Here is a 12,479-nt window from a genome sequence, read left to right on the forward strand (position 1 = left end):
ACTGGAGTTAACAGATTACTGCAGGTTACAGGTAGGGCTCTGCTGGGAAGAATAAAGCAATCAGAATCACAGACTGATGAGGCTGTCCCTACTATAAAAGTCCCAAGCAAAAATGCTCCAATCCTGTATCCTCTGGATCTCCCTGAGCAGTTAAGGGGGAGAAAAAGTCAGGTAAGTGGCTGTAAAGTTGTCTAAATCATTTGTGCACATGATAAAATCATATAGGTGAGTGATGACCATTTTGAAAATGTTCTAGTCTGAAGCAAAAGGAACTACAGCTCATGATTATCTAGGGTTTAAGTGCTTTTCTTTTTTCTTTTTTTTTTGAGATGGAGTCTCACTCTGTCTCCAGGATGGAGTACAGTGGTGCGATCTCAGCTCACTGCAACTTGCGCCTCCTGGGTTCCAGCAATTCTCCTGCCTCAGCCTTCCGAGTAGCTGGGACTACAGGAGTGTGCCACCATGCCTAGCTAATTCTTGTATTTTTAGGAGAGATGGGGTTTCACCACGTTGGCTAGGATGGTCTCTATCTCTTGACCTTGTGATCCGCCCACCTCGGCCTCCCAAAGTGCTGGGATTACAGGCGTGAGCCACTGCTCCTGGCCTTTTTTTTGAGATGGAGTTTCACTCTTGTCCCCCAGGCTAGAATGCAATGGTGTGATCTTGACTCATTGCAACTTCTGTCCCCCAGGTTCAAGCGATTCTCCTGCCTCAGCCTCCCGAGTAGCTGGGATTACAGGTGCTGCCACCACACCCGGCTAATTTTTGTATTTTTAGTAGAGACAGGGTTTCACCATGTTGGCCAGGCTGGTCTCAAACTCCTGACCTCAGGTGATCTGCCTGCCTTGGCCTCCCAAAGTGCTGGGATTATAGGCGTGAGCCACTGTACCCAGCCTCAAGTGCTTTTCCTTGAGGAAGTCACACATGATTTTACTCCACAACTCTTATTTCATAGGAGCAGTGTACACCTTAGCATCCTATCCCTTCTAACCCAACCACTAACTTCAAATCAAGCCTCCAAGACAGAAACTCTTTACTCTCCTCATGGTGGTAAAAAGGGCAAAAAGTAAGGCCGGGGGCAGCGGCTAAAGCCTGTATGTACCTCAGCACTTTGCAAGGCTGAGGCGAGAGGATCACCTGAGGTCAGGAGTTCAAGACCAGCCTGACTAACATGGTGAAACCCGATCTCTACTAAAAGACAAAAATTAGCCAGACGTGGCGGGTGCCTGTAATCTCAGTTACTTGGGAAGCTGAGGTAGGAGAATTGCTTGAACTCAGGAGGCTGAGGCTGCAGTGAGCCAAGATTGCTCCACTGCACTCCAGCCTGGGCGACAGAGGGAGACTCCCTCTCAAAAAAAAAAAAAAAAAAAAAAAGACTTTACTGGCAGGGCATGGTGGCTCATGCCTGTGATCCCAGCACTATGGGAGCCCGAGACGGGTGGATCACCTGAGGTCAGGAGTTTGAGACCAGCCTGGCCAACATGGTGAAACCCTGTTTCTCTACTAAAATACAAAAATTAGCCAGATGTGGTGGCAGGTGTCTGTAATCTGTTACTTGGGAGGCTGAGCAGGCAACTCGCTTGAACCCGGGAGGCTGAGGCTGCAATGAGCCAAGATCACCCCACTGCACTCCAGCCTGGGCGACAAGAGCAAGAGTCCATCTCAAAAAAAACAAAAAAGATTTTATTTGTGATTGGAAGAGAGTGCTTCTCTGTCTGCATGGTACCAGAGGAATTAGAAAGTTGGCAGGAACAAGTGATGGTTTATGATTTCCTGAATTGTTAAAGGCTAGAAGGCTGGCCCTGTAGAAATTCAAGAAGTGTGCGTGTCAACCATCCTAAAACCATTTACTGTTCTTAGCTGTTTAGCTGAACTCCACTTAAGTTTTGGTGAAACTCTGAAATCCTAAAGGACAATGTTCTCTGACAATGCTGAAAATGGATATAAAACAAAAATGTCATAGCCAAGGACATATTGACAGTTTTTGATAAGCCACTCACAACTTTTAGGCACTCCAAATCTGGCATTTAAATTGAGAAGGAGAGGTTATTTAGGAGAGTTTGTTCCCTGCCAATATTAAAGATAGTTTCACCATTAAGCTGTCAGCTCTTATACTGCTGACAAGTGAAATACACAGGGTAAAGCAAACCATAAGCTCTAAGAGATGTTTAACTACTTTTGCTATTGGAGCAATTACCATGTTTGGATTTGGTGGAGGCCATTATAATCTTTCCACAGTCCATCAAGAGCTTGAAATTTAGCCACTTTTTGCCCCCCCTCTTTTTTTTTTGAGACAGAGTCTTGCTCTGTCGCCCAGGCTGGAGTGCAGTGGCGTGATCTCGGCTCACTGCAACCTCTGCCTCCCGGGTTCAAGCGATTCTCCTAACTCAGCCTCCTAAGTAGCTGGGATTACAGGCCTGCGCCAACATGCCTGGCTAATTTTTTTGTATTTTTTAGTAGAGATGGAGTTTCACCATGTTGGCCAGGCTGCTCTCGAACTCCTGACCTTGCGATACGCCTGTAATCCCAGCATTTTTGGAGGCCGAAGTGGGCGGATTACTTGAGGTCAGGAGTTCGAGACCAGTCTGGCTGACATGATGAAACCCCATCACTACTAAAAACACACAAAAATAAAATAGCCAGGCGTGATGGCACGTGCCTGTATTCCCAGCTACTTGGGAGACTGAGTCAGGAGACTCATTCAAAGCTGGGAGGCAGAGGTTGCAGTAAGCCAAGATGGCACCACTTCACTCCAGCCTGGGTGACAGAATGATACTCTGTCTCAAAAAAAAAAAAAAAACCACACAAAAACATTTATACAATCTGTATTATTAACTGTTAGTGAGAGGATCTGACAGAAAACATAAAGACCTACAAAAATATCAAAGAGTACAAAGCAAACACCTGACTTAATAGTTGAGAAGTTTGTTTATGGACCATACACAACCCTTCTTCTTTCTGGGTTGGGGATTAGAGGGGGAGCAGGTTTCAAATTAAGGAGCTAGTCTATTAAAATTATTTATTTAAAAATAAAAACCCAGGCGGGGCGCGGTGGCTCACGCCTGTAATCCCGCCAAGGCGGGCGGATCACAGGGTCAGGAGATCGAGACCATCCTGGCTAACACGGTGAAACCCAGTCTCTACTAAAAATACAAAAAAACAAAATTAGCCAGGCGTGGTGGCGGGCGCCTGTAGTCCCAGCTACTAGGGAGGCTGAGGCAAAAGAATGGCGTGAACCCGGGAGGCGGAGCTTGCAGTGAGCCGAGATCGCCCCACTGTACTCCAGGCTGGGCGACACAGCGAGACTCCGTCTCAAAAATAAATAAATAAATAAAAACCCTGTCACTTTTACTTTATCCTATTTCATGCTTACAATGCAGCATGAGTTGTTCTGGTCCCCTAATACTTTTATAGGAAAGGTAAAAAATCCCCTCTCAACAAACTAAAAATAGAGTTTTATTAAAAATAAATAAAACTGCAGCTTCTTAAGAAGATATATGTGACTAGATATTCCAGCATCTGAGCTGGAATGTGAAAGGTGGAAGGAACCCTATTCAGCAAATTCTAAACAGCAAAAACGCAACACTAGGCCTGAGGAAATACCAAAATCTCAAGCAAAGCATCCAACATCTGGCAGCGTCTATTCCAGTGTAGAAGCAGCAGTTACTGTGAAAACACCAGACACTTCTGATGGAAGCGCTCAGTTTCTGACTCACCTCCCGCCCCCCACCCCACACACATACACACACTTTCTCTCCTACACACAATCTACTGCTTTTCTTGTGAGCCTCCTCAGCCCTCCCTCAATCTTCATTCGTTTTTAACTATTAATATGTTGAGCTCTCTACATTAACCTGGCTCCATTCTCCAAATTCCAACCTCCTGATACAGCCTACGCATTCTTCCAGCCCATTTTCTATTATGCAATACTCCCCCACAACACTTACAGTCACCCCCCCCCACCCATCTTTCTTCTTCTCAGGCCTAATTTCCAAAACATCACTTCTCGCAGTCTCTACTGCAATTCAAGACTCCATTCCATCTTTCCCATCTGTTTTTAAGGTCTTTGACCTTAATTTCCTACATTCCTTAAGCTTCTTCAAAATTTCCATTCCTTCCCAAAGTTGGACAGTTTAGAGTTGGGAATCACCAAAGGGGTTAGTCTGAGAAATTATGTATGTGTGTCTGTGTGCCTGTGCGGCCCTAAGGGTGGGGGTGCGAAGTGAGAAGGGGTGACACATTAGGGGGAGTATCTGAGGGAAAAGATGGCTTCAACAACTCCCACCCACCCAACAAAATCCACGATTCCCTACCTCTCCAGAAATCGAAAGCGTCCAATAACTCTTCAATATCTTTTAAGTCCCATGGCTTCTCCTCAACATTTTCATCCAATTAGCCCACCATCAACTTAGATTCTACCTGCCTCTCACACTAAGTAGTTCTCTCTACTTCTTAGGCCTCCATTTACTTTCTTAGTTTCTCTACTCCCTTCCGTTTCTCTTGTTTCCTACCCCAACTCCTTTTTTTTTTGAGACAGGGTCTCACTCTCTCGCCCAGACTGGAGAGCAGTGGCCCAATCTCGGCTCACCGCAAGCTCTGTCTGCCTCCCAGGCTCAAGGGATTCTCCCGCCTCAGCCTCCCGAGTAGCTGGGATTACAGGCGCACGCCACTACTGCCCGGGTAATTTTTGTATTTTTAGTAGAGACGAGGTTTCACTATGTTGGCCAGGCTCGTCTCGAACTTCTGACCTCAAATGATCCGCCCGCCTCGGCCTCCCAAAGTGCTGAGCCACCGCGCCCGGCCACCCTACCCCCACCTTCAATCTCCATCCCTCCTCTTCAAAGACAACCAACGTTTTCGACAACTTCTTAATCAAACTTATCCTTTCCTCAAACTCCTGCCTGCTCAGAAATCCCTATTTGAAAGCCCAACTCGCGCCCCACTTACCGGTAACACGTAGGACATTCCCAGCTACAGGTACCCTCTTAGGTCTCGCTCTTCCTCCCATCGCATATTCCTCACCAGCTCCCTACCCCCGCCCTGCCGGGCTTACCTGAGGACGAGGTACAGGAAGGGACAGCGGGATCAAAGGATGAAAAACCGACCGAAGACGATGGCCCGGAGGAGGCCGACGCCATCTTGGCAGCCCCCTCCCCCTCAGCGGCCTGGCTCTCTTTCAATCCAGTTCTTCCTCTTCTCGGAATCGAATCTTCCCAACGTCTCTTTACAGAACGCGCGTTCTGTGGGCCACCTCCCCGCCCCCTCCGGGGCCTCCCTCAGACACGTCGAGCCGGCTCCTTGACCAGCTCAAGGCCACACCATTCGCCTGGCATGGGGGAGAACTCACGTCTCGCACCCCCTCCACAAGTTTAACCGCTTTCCACAGGCGATACTTTCCCCTTTCACAGAAGAGTAAGCTTAAGCTGGCTGCTGGGACCTTGCGTCCAGACCAAGCCACATCTGAAAAAAAAAACGAGGCATGAAAAGTCCCAGAGGAGCGAACGCCCCCTCTCCGTCCTCCCTAGCCACCGCCTGTTAATCGCCCAACCCGGCCGCTTCACTCCTGGTAGCCAAGCAAAATCCGAGCACTGCGCATGCGCCCGACCTTCTCGCGGCATCAGCCCACTAGTTGGGGAGAGAAAAGGAGCAAAACCAATCGGGAGGCTGCTAATGGTCACGTGAGGTGGGCCCTCACGCCCTGACGAGTCAACGGGTGGAAGATGTGCGCGCGCGGGTTGGCCGACAATCCCTACGGTGGCTCGGCAGGTCCTCTTAGGTTCAGTTCTTTGCTAGGACTGGGTCGAGTGATCTGAACTCGGGACAAGAGTCGGTCCGCCAAGTCCTCTGAAATTCCTAACCCAGGAAAGAACTCTCTGCGGGAGTACTGGTGTCAAGTCAGAGACGTTAAGGTGTCGAATATCACAAAACATTTAATACCACCAAGAACTCTTAGTCTTTTTCCAGTTTTACTACTCTGTTTACTATTTAATTAAACGTGCGTGCGTGTCTTACCTTCCTCTGAATGGCATTCGAAATAGATCTGTGTTTTGTTTGCCTCAAGCACAAATCTAGGCACAGTGACGGAATTCAGTAAATATTTGATGCATGAATCAGTGAAGACCTGTCAAAAAAGGGCACGGGAGGCTATCAGGGACTTATCACAACCTTCCCGCGCCCCAAGCCCTTTAGCCTCCAACTGTCAATTATCTGTGCTCCAAAGGGCATGGAGATACACAGAAAAATTTCTCCCATTGTAGTCTTCGTAGTAACTGCTCGTTTTTAACAAAGTACCCCGTAGGCTATGAACCCTGGTGGGAAGACCTGTCTCTCTGAGCAGACTGTAAAACTTCTGGGGAGCAAGGACTTTGTTTGGTTCACTTTTGTATCTCCAGCTCCTCCTGTGACTTTGTACATAGTAGGGGCTCCATAATTATGTGTGGAATGAATAAATAAAGAGGAATGGTAAAACATTCGGGGTAAGAGTCGGTCAGATAGATCCTCTCAAATTCATAGCCCATGAAAGAACTCCATTAAAAACAGGTTTTGTGGCCGGGCGCGGTGGCTCACGCCTGTAATCCCAGCACTTTGGGAGGCTGAGGCGGGTGGATCACGAGGCCAGGAGATCGAGACCATCCTGGCTAACACGGTGAAACCCCGTCTCTACTAAAAATACAAAAAATTAGCCGGGCGTGGTGGCGGGAACCTGTAGTCCCAAGCTACTTGGGAGGCTGGGGCAGGAGAATGGCATGAACCTGGGAGGCGGAGCTTGCAGTGAGCAGAGATCGCGCCACTGCACTCTAGCCTGGGCGACAGAGCGAAACTGTCTCAAAAAAAAAAACAAAACAAAAACCAGGTTTTGTAACCCCCAGAATGGCCTGGTTATCCTCTTTCCAGATGTCTTGTGGGTCCTCATAAAGTAACCTAGGACCCCAACATCCATGGAATATCCCCATGCAGGCCGGGCGCCGTGGCTCACGCCTGAAATTCCAGCACTTTGGGAGGCCGAGGCGGGTGGATCATCTGAGCTCAGGAGTACGAGACCAGCCTGGTCAACATAGTGAAACCCCGTCTCTACTAAAAATACAAAAAATTAGCTGGGAGTGGTGGCGGGTGCCTGTAATGCCAGCTACTCGGGAGGCTGAGGCAGGAGAATCACTTGAACCCAGGAGGCAGAGGTTGCAGTGAGCCGAGATCGCGCCGTTGCACTCCAGCCTGGGCAACGAGAGCGAAACTCAGTCTCAAAAAAAAAAAAAAAAAAAAAAAAAAAAAAAGGCCGGGCGCAGTGGCTCACGCCTGTAATCCCAGCACTTTGAGAGGCCGAGGCGGGCGGATCACCTGAGGTCAGGAGTTCAAGACCAGCCTGACCAACATGGAGAAACCCCGTCTCTACTAAAAATACAAAATTACCCAGGCGTAGTGGAGCATTCCTGTAATCCCAGCTACTCGCTACCCGGGAGGTTGAGGCAGGAGAATTGATTGAATCTGGGAAGCAGACGTTGCGGTGAGCCGAGATGGCGCCTTTGCACTCCAGCCTGGGCAACAAGAGCGAAACTCCGCCTCAAAAAAAAAAAAAAATCCCCATGCATTTACGGCAGCCTTCTACTCCTCCCTTATGAAGATCTAAAATAATTGTTTCCCTGCTGCCACCTGCTGGATTATTCGTCTTCCTTTGGGCACCGAAAGTAGACAAAATCTTGTTTGTAATTCCACAGCAGTGGAATTTTGTAGTGTTGAAGTATTTTATAATTGCCTATAACTATACCCTCCACTCAACTAACAGGACAGGAACTAGTGAGGGGCACACTGAGCACAGGATTTGGCTCATAGGTATTCAATAAATAAATATTTGTTGAATAAATTATCCTTGTTTTCCGAAAAGGCATAGGGTTGCTACCATTTCCTGAGTTACTTTAGAAATCGGATGGCGTAGTCGGACGCGGTGGCTCACGCCTGTAATCCCAGCACTTTGGGAGGCCGAGAAGGGCGGATCACGAGGTGAGGAGATCAAGACCACCCTGGCTAACACGGTGAAACCCCGTCTTTACTAAAAATACAAAAAATTAGCCGGGCGAGTTGGCGGGCGCCTGTAGCCCCAGCTACTCGGGAGGCTGAGGCAGGAGAATGGCATGAACCTGGGAGGCGGAGCTTGCAGTGAGCCGAGATCGCGCCACTGCACTCCAGCCTGGACGACAGAGCCAGACTCCGTCTCAAAAAAAAAAACAAAAACAAATTCGGCTGGTGTTGATGTAAAGCTGTTTCTGATTTTAAAATTGGAAACAGACTAATAAATCCCAGAATGAACAACGCAGTCAAACAGAGGAATCTTCTCCCTGTGAGCTAATCTGTGAATTTCATCTTATTTTATTTTTTGAGACAGAGTCTGGCTCTGTCGCCCAGGCTGGAGTGCAGTGGCGCTTGGCTTACTGCAACCTCCACCTCCCGGGTTCAAGCGATTCTCCTGCCTCAGCCTCCCGAGTAGCTGGAACTACAGGCATGCACCACCACGCCCGGCTAATTTTTTATATTTTTAATTTTTATTTTCATCAACTACTACTATTTTTATTTTTAATTTCACCAACTCCCACTCAGTCCCTGGGGCGCCCCCACTCCCACTGAGTACCTGGGGTGTCCTCTGAGTCATGGAACCACTCCTCCCCAGTAACATCCCTGGCATAGTAGAACTGTGGTGACGTGGCAGGGTGTGGAAACAGGGGCAGAGCAGGACATGTTGGCTTAGTGCCCCCAAGGAAATAGAAAAGGGAGTTCACCAATACATACTTTGGAAAAGGGGGTACAGTCTGATGACCTCAAAGTAGGGCCACAGGTACAGACTTCAGTACGTGTGAGTACACACCCACACCTTTATTAAAGTGTCATTCATATGTTAGAATAGTTTCTTTATTTTATTTATTTATTTTTTTTGAGACGGAGTCTCCCTCTGTCGCCCAGGCTAGAGTGCAGTGGCGCGATCTTGGCTCACTGCAACTTCCGCCTCCCGGGTTCAAGAGATTCTCCTGCATCAGCCTCCCAAGTAGCTGGGATTACAGGCACACACCACCACGTCCAGCTAATTTTTTTGTATTTTTAGTAGAGACAGGGTTTCGCTGTGTTAGCCAGGATGGTCTCGATATCCTGACCTCGTGATCTGCCTGCCTCGGCCTCCCAAAGTGCTGGGATTACAGGTATGAGCTACCACGCCCGGCCAGAACAGTTTCTAAGATTAGAATGAAGGGGTGGGGACTGGCAAGAGCAAGGAAAGGATTCTACAATAAGAGGATGGGTTATTTATTCAATTAATCATTCATTCATTAATTCACTCAATTAACATTATTTAGCCCAAGCTACGTCCCAGGCACTATTAGAGTTCCTGGAATACACAGATGACGATTAAGCCCATCATCAGGCAGGATGGCTCACTCCTGTAATTCCAACACTTTGGGAGCTGAGGCAGGCAGATTGCTTGAGCCCAGGAGTTCAAGACCAGCCTGGGCAACATGGCAAAAATCCCATCTCTACAAAAAATACAAAAATTCGCTGAGCATGGTGGCGCACACCTATAGTCTCAGCTACTAAGGAAACTGAGATGGGTGGATCACTTGTGCCCAGGAGGTGGAGGCTGCAGTAAGCTAAAATTGCACCACTGCTCTCCAGCCTGGGCGACAGAGCAAAACCATGTCTCCAAAAAAAATTTTTTTAATTAAAAAAAGGAAAAGATTAAGCCCCTGCCCTCAAAAAGATCACAGACTAATGAGGGGAACAGACATGTGAATCATTAGAATACAATGTAATAGGTGCCGTCATAAAGTTTATATAAGTGCTATGGTTTGATAACCATATTTTCAGCATAAAAAATGAGAACAGAGTCTTTACAACAGACAATATTTGAGATTGGAACTATTCCAGAGACTACAGAAGACATCATCTCCACAGTTATATGAATTGTGCCTGGAAAGAGAGGAATGGGTGTTCAGGAAGACTCCACTATCCCATAAAATTAGAAAAGAAAGGAAAGGGATTCTAAGGAGAAAGAAAGGCATAGAGGCATGACAGAGAATTAGGTGTTAAGGGAGTGATGCTAGAGTAGTGATGTTGCAGAGGTGTGACTAGAAGGACAGGGAGAGGCTAAATTATGAAGGATCTGAATACTGAATGCCATGTAGTAGTTACCACCTACTACACATTTACTATGCACTTACTAAACACTGTGCTAAGCAGTTGACAAGAATGATCTCTCTCTTTTTTTTTTTTTTTTTGAGACAGAATCTTGGTCTGTCGCCCAGGCTGGAGTGCAGTGGTGCTATCTTGGCTCACTGCAACCTCCGTCTCCTGGGTTCAGAAGCTGTTCTCCTGCCTCAGCCTCTCGACTAGCTGGGACTACAGGTGCCCGCCATCATACCCAGCTAATTTTTATATTTTCAGTAGAGATGGGGTTTCACCATATTGGCCCCGCTGGTCTCGAACTACTGACCTTGTGATCTACCCGCCTCGGCCTCCCAAAGTGCTGGGATTATAGGGGTGAGCCACGGCATCTGGCCAATAATTATATCTCTTAATCTTCTACAACCTTAAAAGATAGGTATTATTATCAGTCCCACTTTGCAGATGAGAAAACTGAGATTCAGAGCAGTAAAGCAACTTGTCCAAAGTCATACAGCTAAAAGACCTTAAAGCTCACACTCAAACTCAGGTCTGGCTGGCTCTAAAGCTGTGTTCTCTTTTTGTTGTTGTTTTATTTTATTTTAATTTTTAATTAGCACATAATTGTACATATTTATGGGGCACATAGTGATGTTTCAATACATAAAATGTTCAGTGATCAGATTAGGATAATTAGCATATCTGTCATCTAAAAAATGTATCATTTATTTATTTATTTATTTTGAGAAGGTGTCTCGCTCTGTCATCCAAGCTGGAGTGCCGTGGCATGATGTCGGCTCACTACAACCTCCACCTCCCGGTTTCAAGTGATTCTCATGCCTCAGCCTCCTAAGTAGCTGGAACTACAGGCACCTGCCACCACTCCTGGCCAATTTGTGTACTTTTTAGTAAAGACAAGGTTTCACCATGTCAGTCAGGCTTGTCTTGAACTACCGACCTCAAATAATCTGCCCACCTTAACCTCCCAAAGTGCTGGGATTACAGGCGTGAGCCACCGTGCCCAGCCTCACAAATATATAATTTATTTGTTTCCAGCACAAACATTCAATATCCTTCTTCTAGCTATTTGAAAATACATATTATTGTTAAACATAGTTATCCCCCAGTGACATAGAACACTAGAATTTTTTGTTTTATATATTTTTTTGAGATGGAGTCTCACTCTTGTTGCCCAGGCTGGAGTGCAATGGCGCGATCTTGGTTCATTGCAACCTCCACCTCTGGGGTTCAAGTGATTCTCCTGCCTCTGCCTCCTAGTAGGTGGGATTACAGGCACCCGCCAACATGCCCGGCTAATTTTTGTATTTTTAGTAGAGATGGGGTTTTGCCAGGTTGGCCAGACCATTCTCAAACTCCTGATCTCAGGTGATCTGCCCACTTCAGCCTCCCAAAGTGTTGGGATTACAGGTGTGAGCCACCACACCCAGCCAAGAACACTAGAATTTATTCCTCCTATCTAAATGTAATTTGGGGCCAAGCGAGGTGGCTCATGCCTGTAATCCCAGCACATTGAGAGGCTGAGGAGTGGGGATCACTTGAGCCCAGGTGATCACCGTGGGCAACATGATGAAATCTCATCTCCACAAAAAGTACAAAAAATTAGCCGGGCGTGGTGACATGAGCCTGTAGTTCCAGCTACCCGTGAGGCTGAGGTGCGACGATCACTTGAACCCAGGAGGTCCAGACTGCGGTGAGCAGTGATTCCATCACTGTATTCCAGCCTGGGTAACAGAGTGAGATCCTATCTCAGACAAACAAACAAACGAACAAACAAATGTAATTGGGGGCCGGTGTGGTGGCTCACGGCTGTAATCCTAGAACTTTGGGAAGCCATGGTGGGAGGACAGCTTGAGCCCAGGAGGTCAAGGAGGCAGTGAGCCATGATCCTGCTGCTGCACTGCAGCCTGGGCAACAGAGACCCTGTCTCAAAAAAATTCTAATTTTGTGTCTTTTTTTTTATTCTTTTGAGATGGAGTCTTGCTCTGCTGCCAGGCTGGAGTGCAGTGGCACAATCTCAGCTCACTGCAACCTCTGCCTCCCAGGTTCAAGCGATTCTCCTGCCTCAGCCTCTGTAGTAGCTGGGACGACAGGTTCATGCCACCACACCCAGCTAATTTTTGTATTCGTAGTAGAGACAGGGTCTCACCATGTTGGCGAAGATGGTCACAATCTCTTGACCTCGGGATTTGCCGGCTTCAGCCTCCCAAAGTGCTGGGATTACAAGTGTGAGCCACTGTGCCAGGCCCAATTTTGTCTTTTTTTTTTTTTTTTTGAGACGGAGTCTTGCTGTGTTTCCCAGGCTGGAGAGCAAATGGCGCGAT

At 47.4% G+C, this 12,479-nt stretch overlaps 1 protein-coding gene across 8 annotated transcripts in view; it reads right to left on the minus strand.

Moving 5' to 3' along the window:
- Positions 1-5,939, minus strand: part of PIP5K1A (phosphatidylinositol-4-phosphate 5-kinase type 1 alpha) — a 51,131-nt gene extending 45,192 nt beyond the window's left edge. For all 8 annotated transcript variants that reach the window (XM_054528323.1, XM_009244533.2, XM_003775579.4 and 5 more), the window contains exon 1: positions 5,054-5,939. In XM_054528323.1, the coding sequence (XP_054384298.1) occupies positions 5,054-5,138 (85 nt within the window). In that variant the 5' untranslated portion in view covers positions 5,139-5,939. The remainder of the gene's footprint in view (positions 1-5,053) is intronic.
- Positions 5,940-12,479: the final 6,540 nt, after the last annotated feature.

Source organism: Pongo abelii, chromosome 1, assembly GCF_028885655.2.
Source record: "Pongo abelii isolate AG06213 chromosome 1, NHGRI_mPonAbe1-v2.0_pri, whole genome shotgun sequence".
Taxonomy (NCBI): domain Eukaryota; kingdom Metazoa; phylum Chordata; class Mammalia; order Primates; family Hominidae; genus Pongo; species Pongo abelii.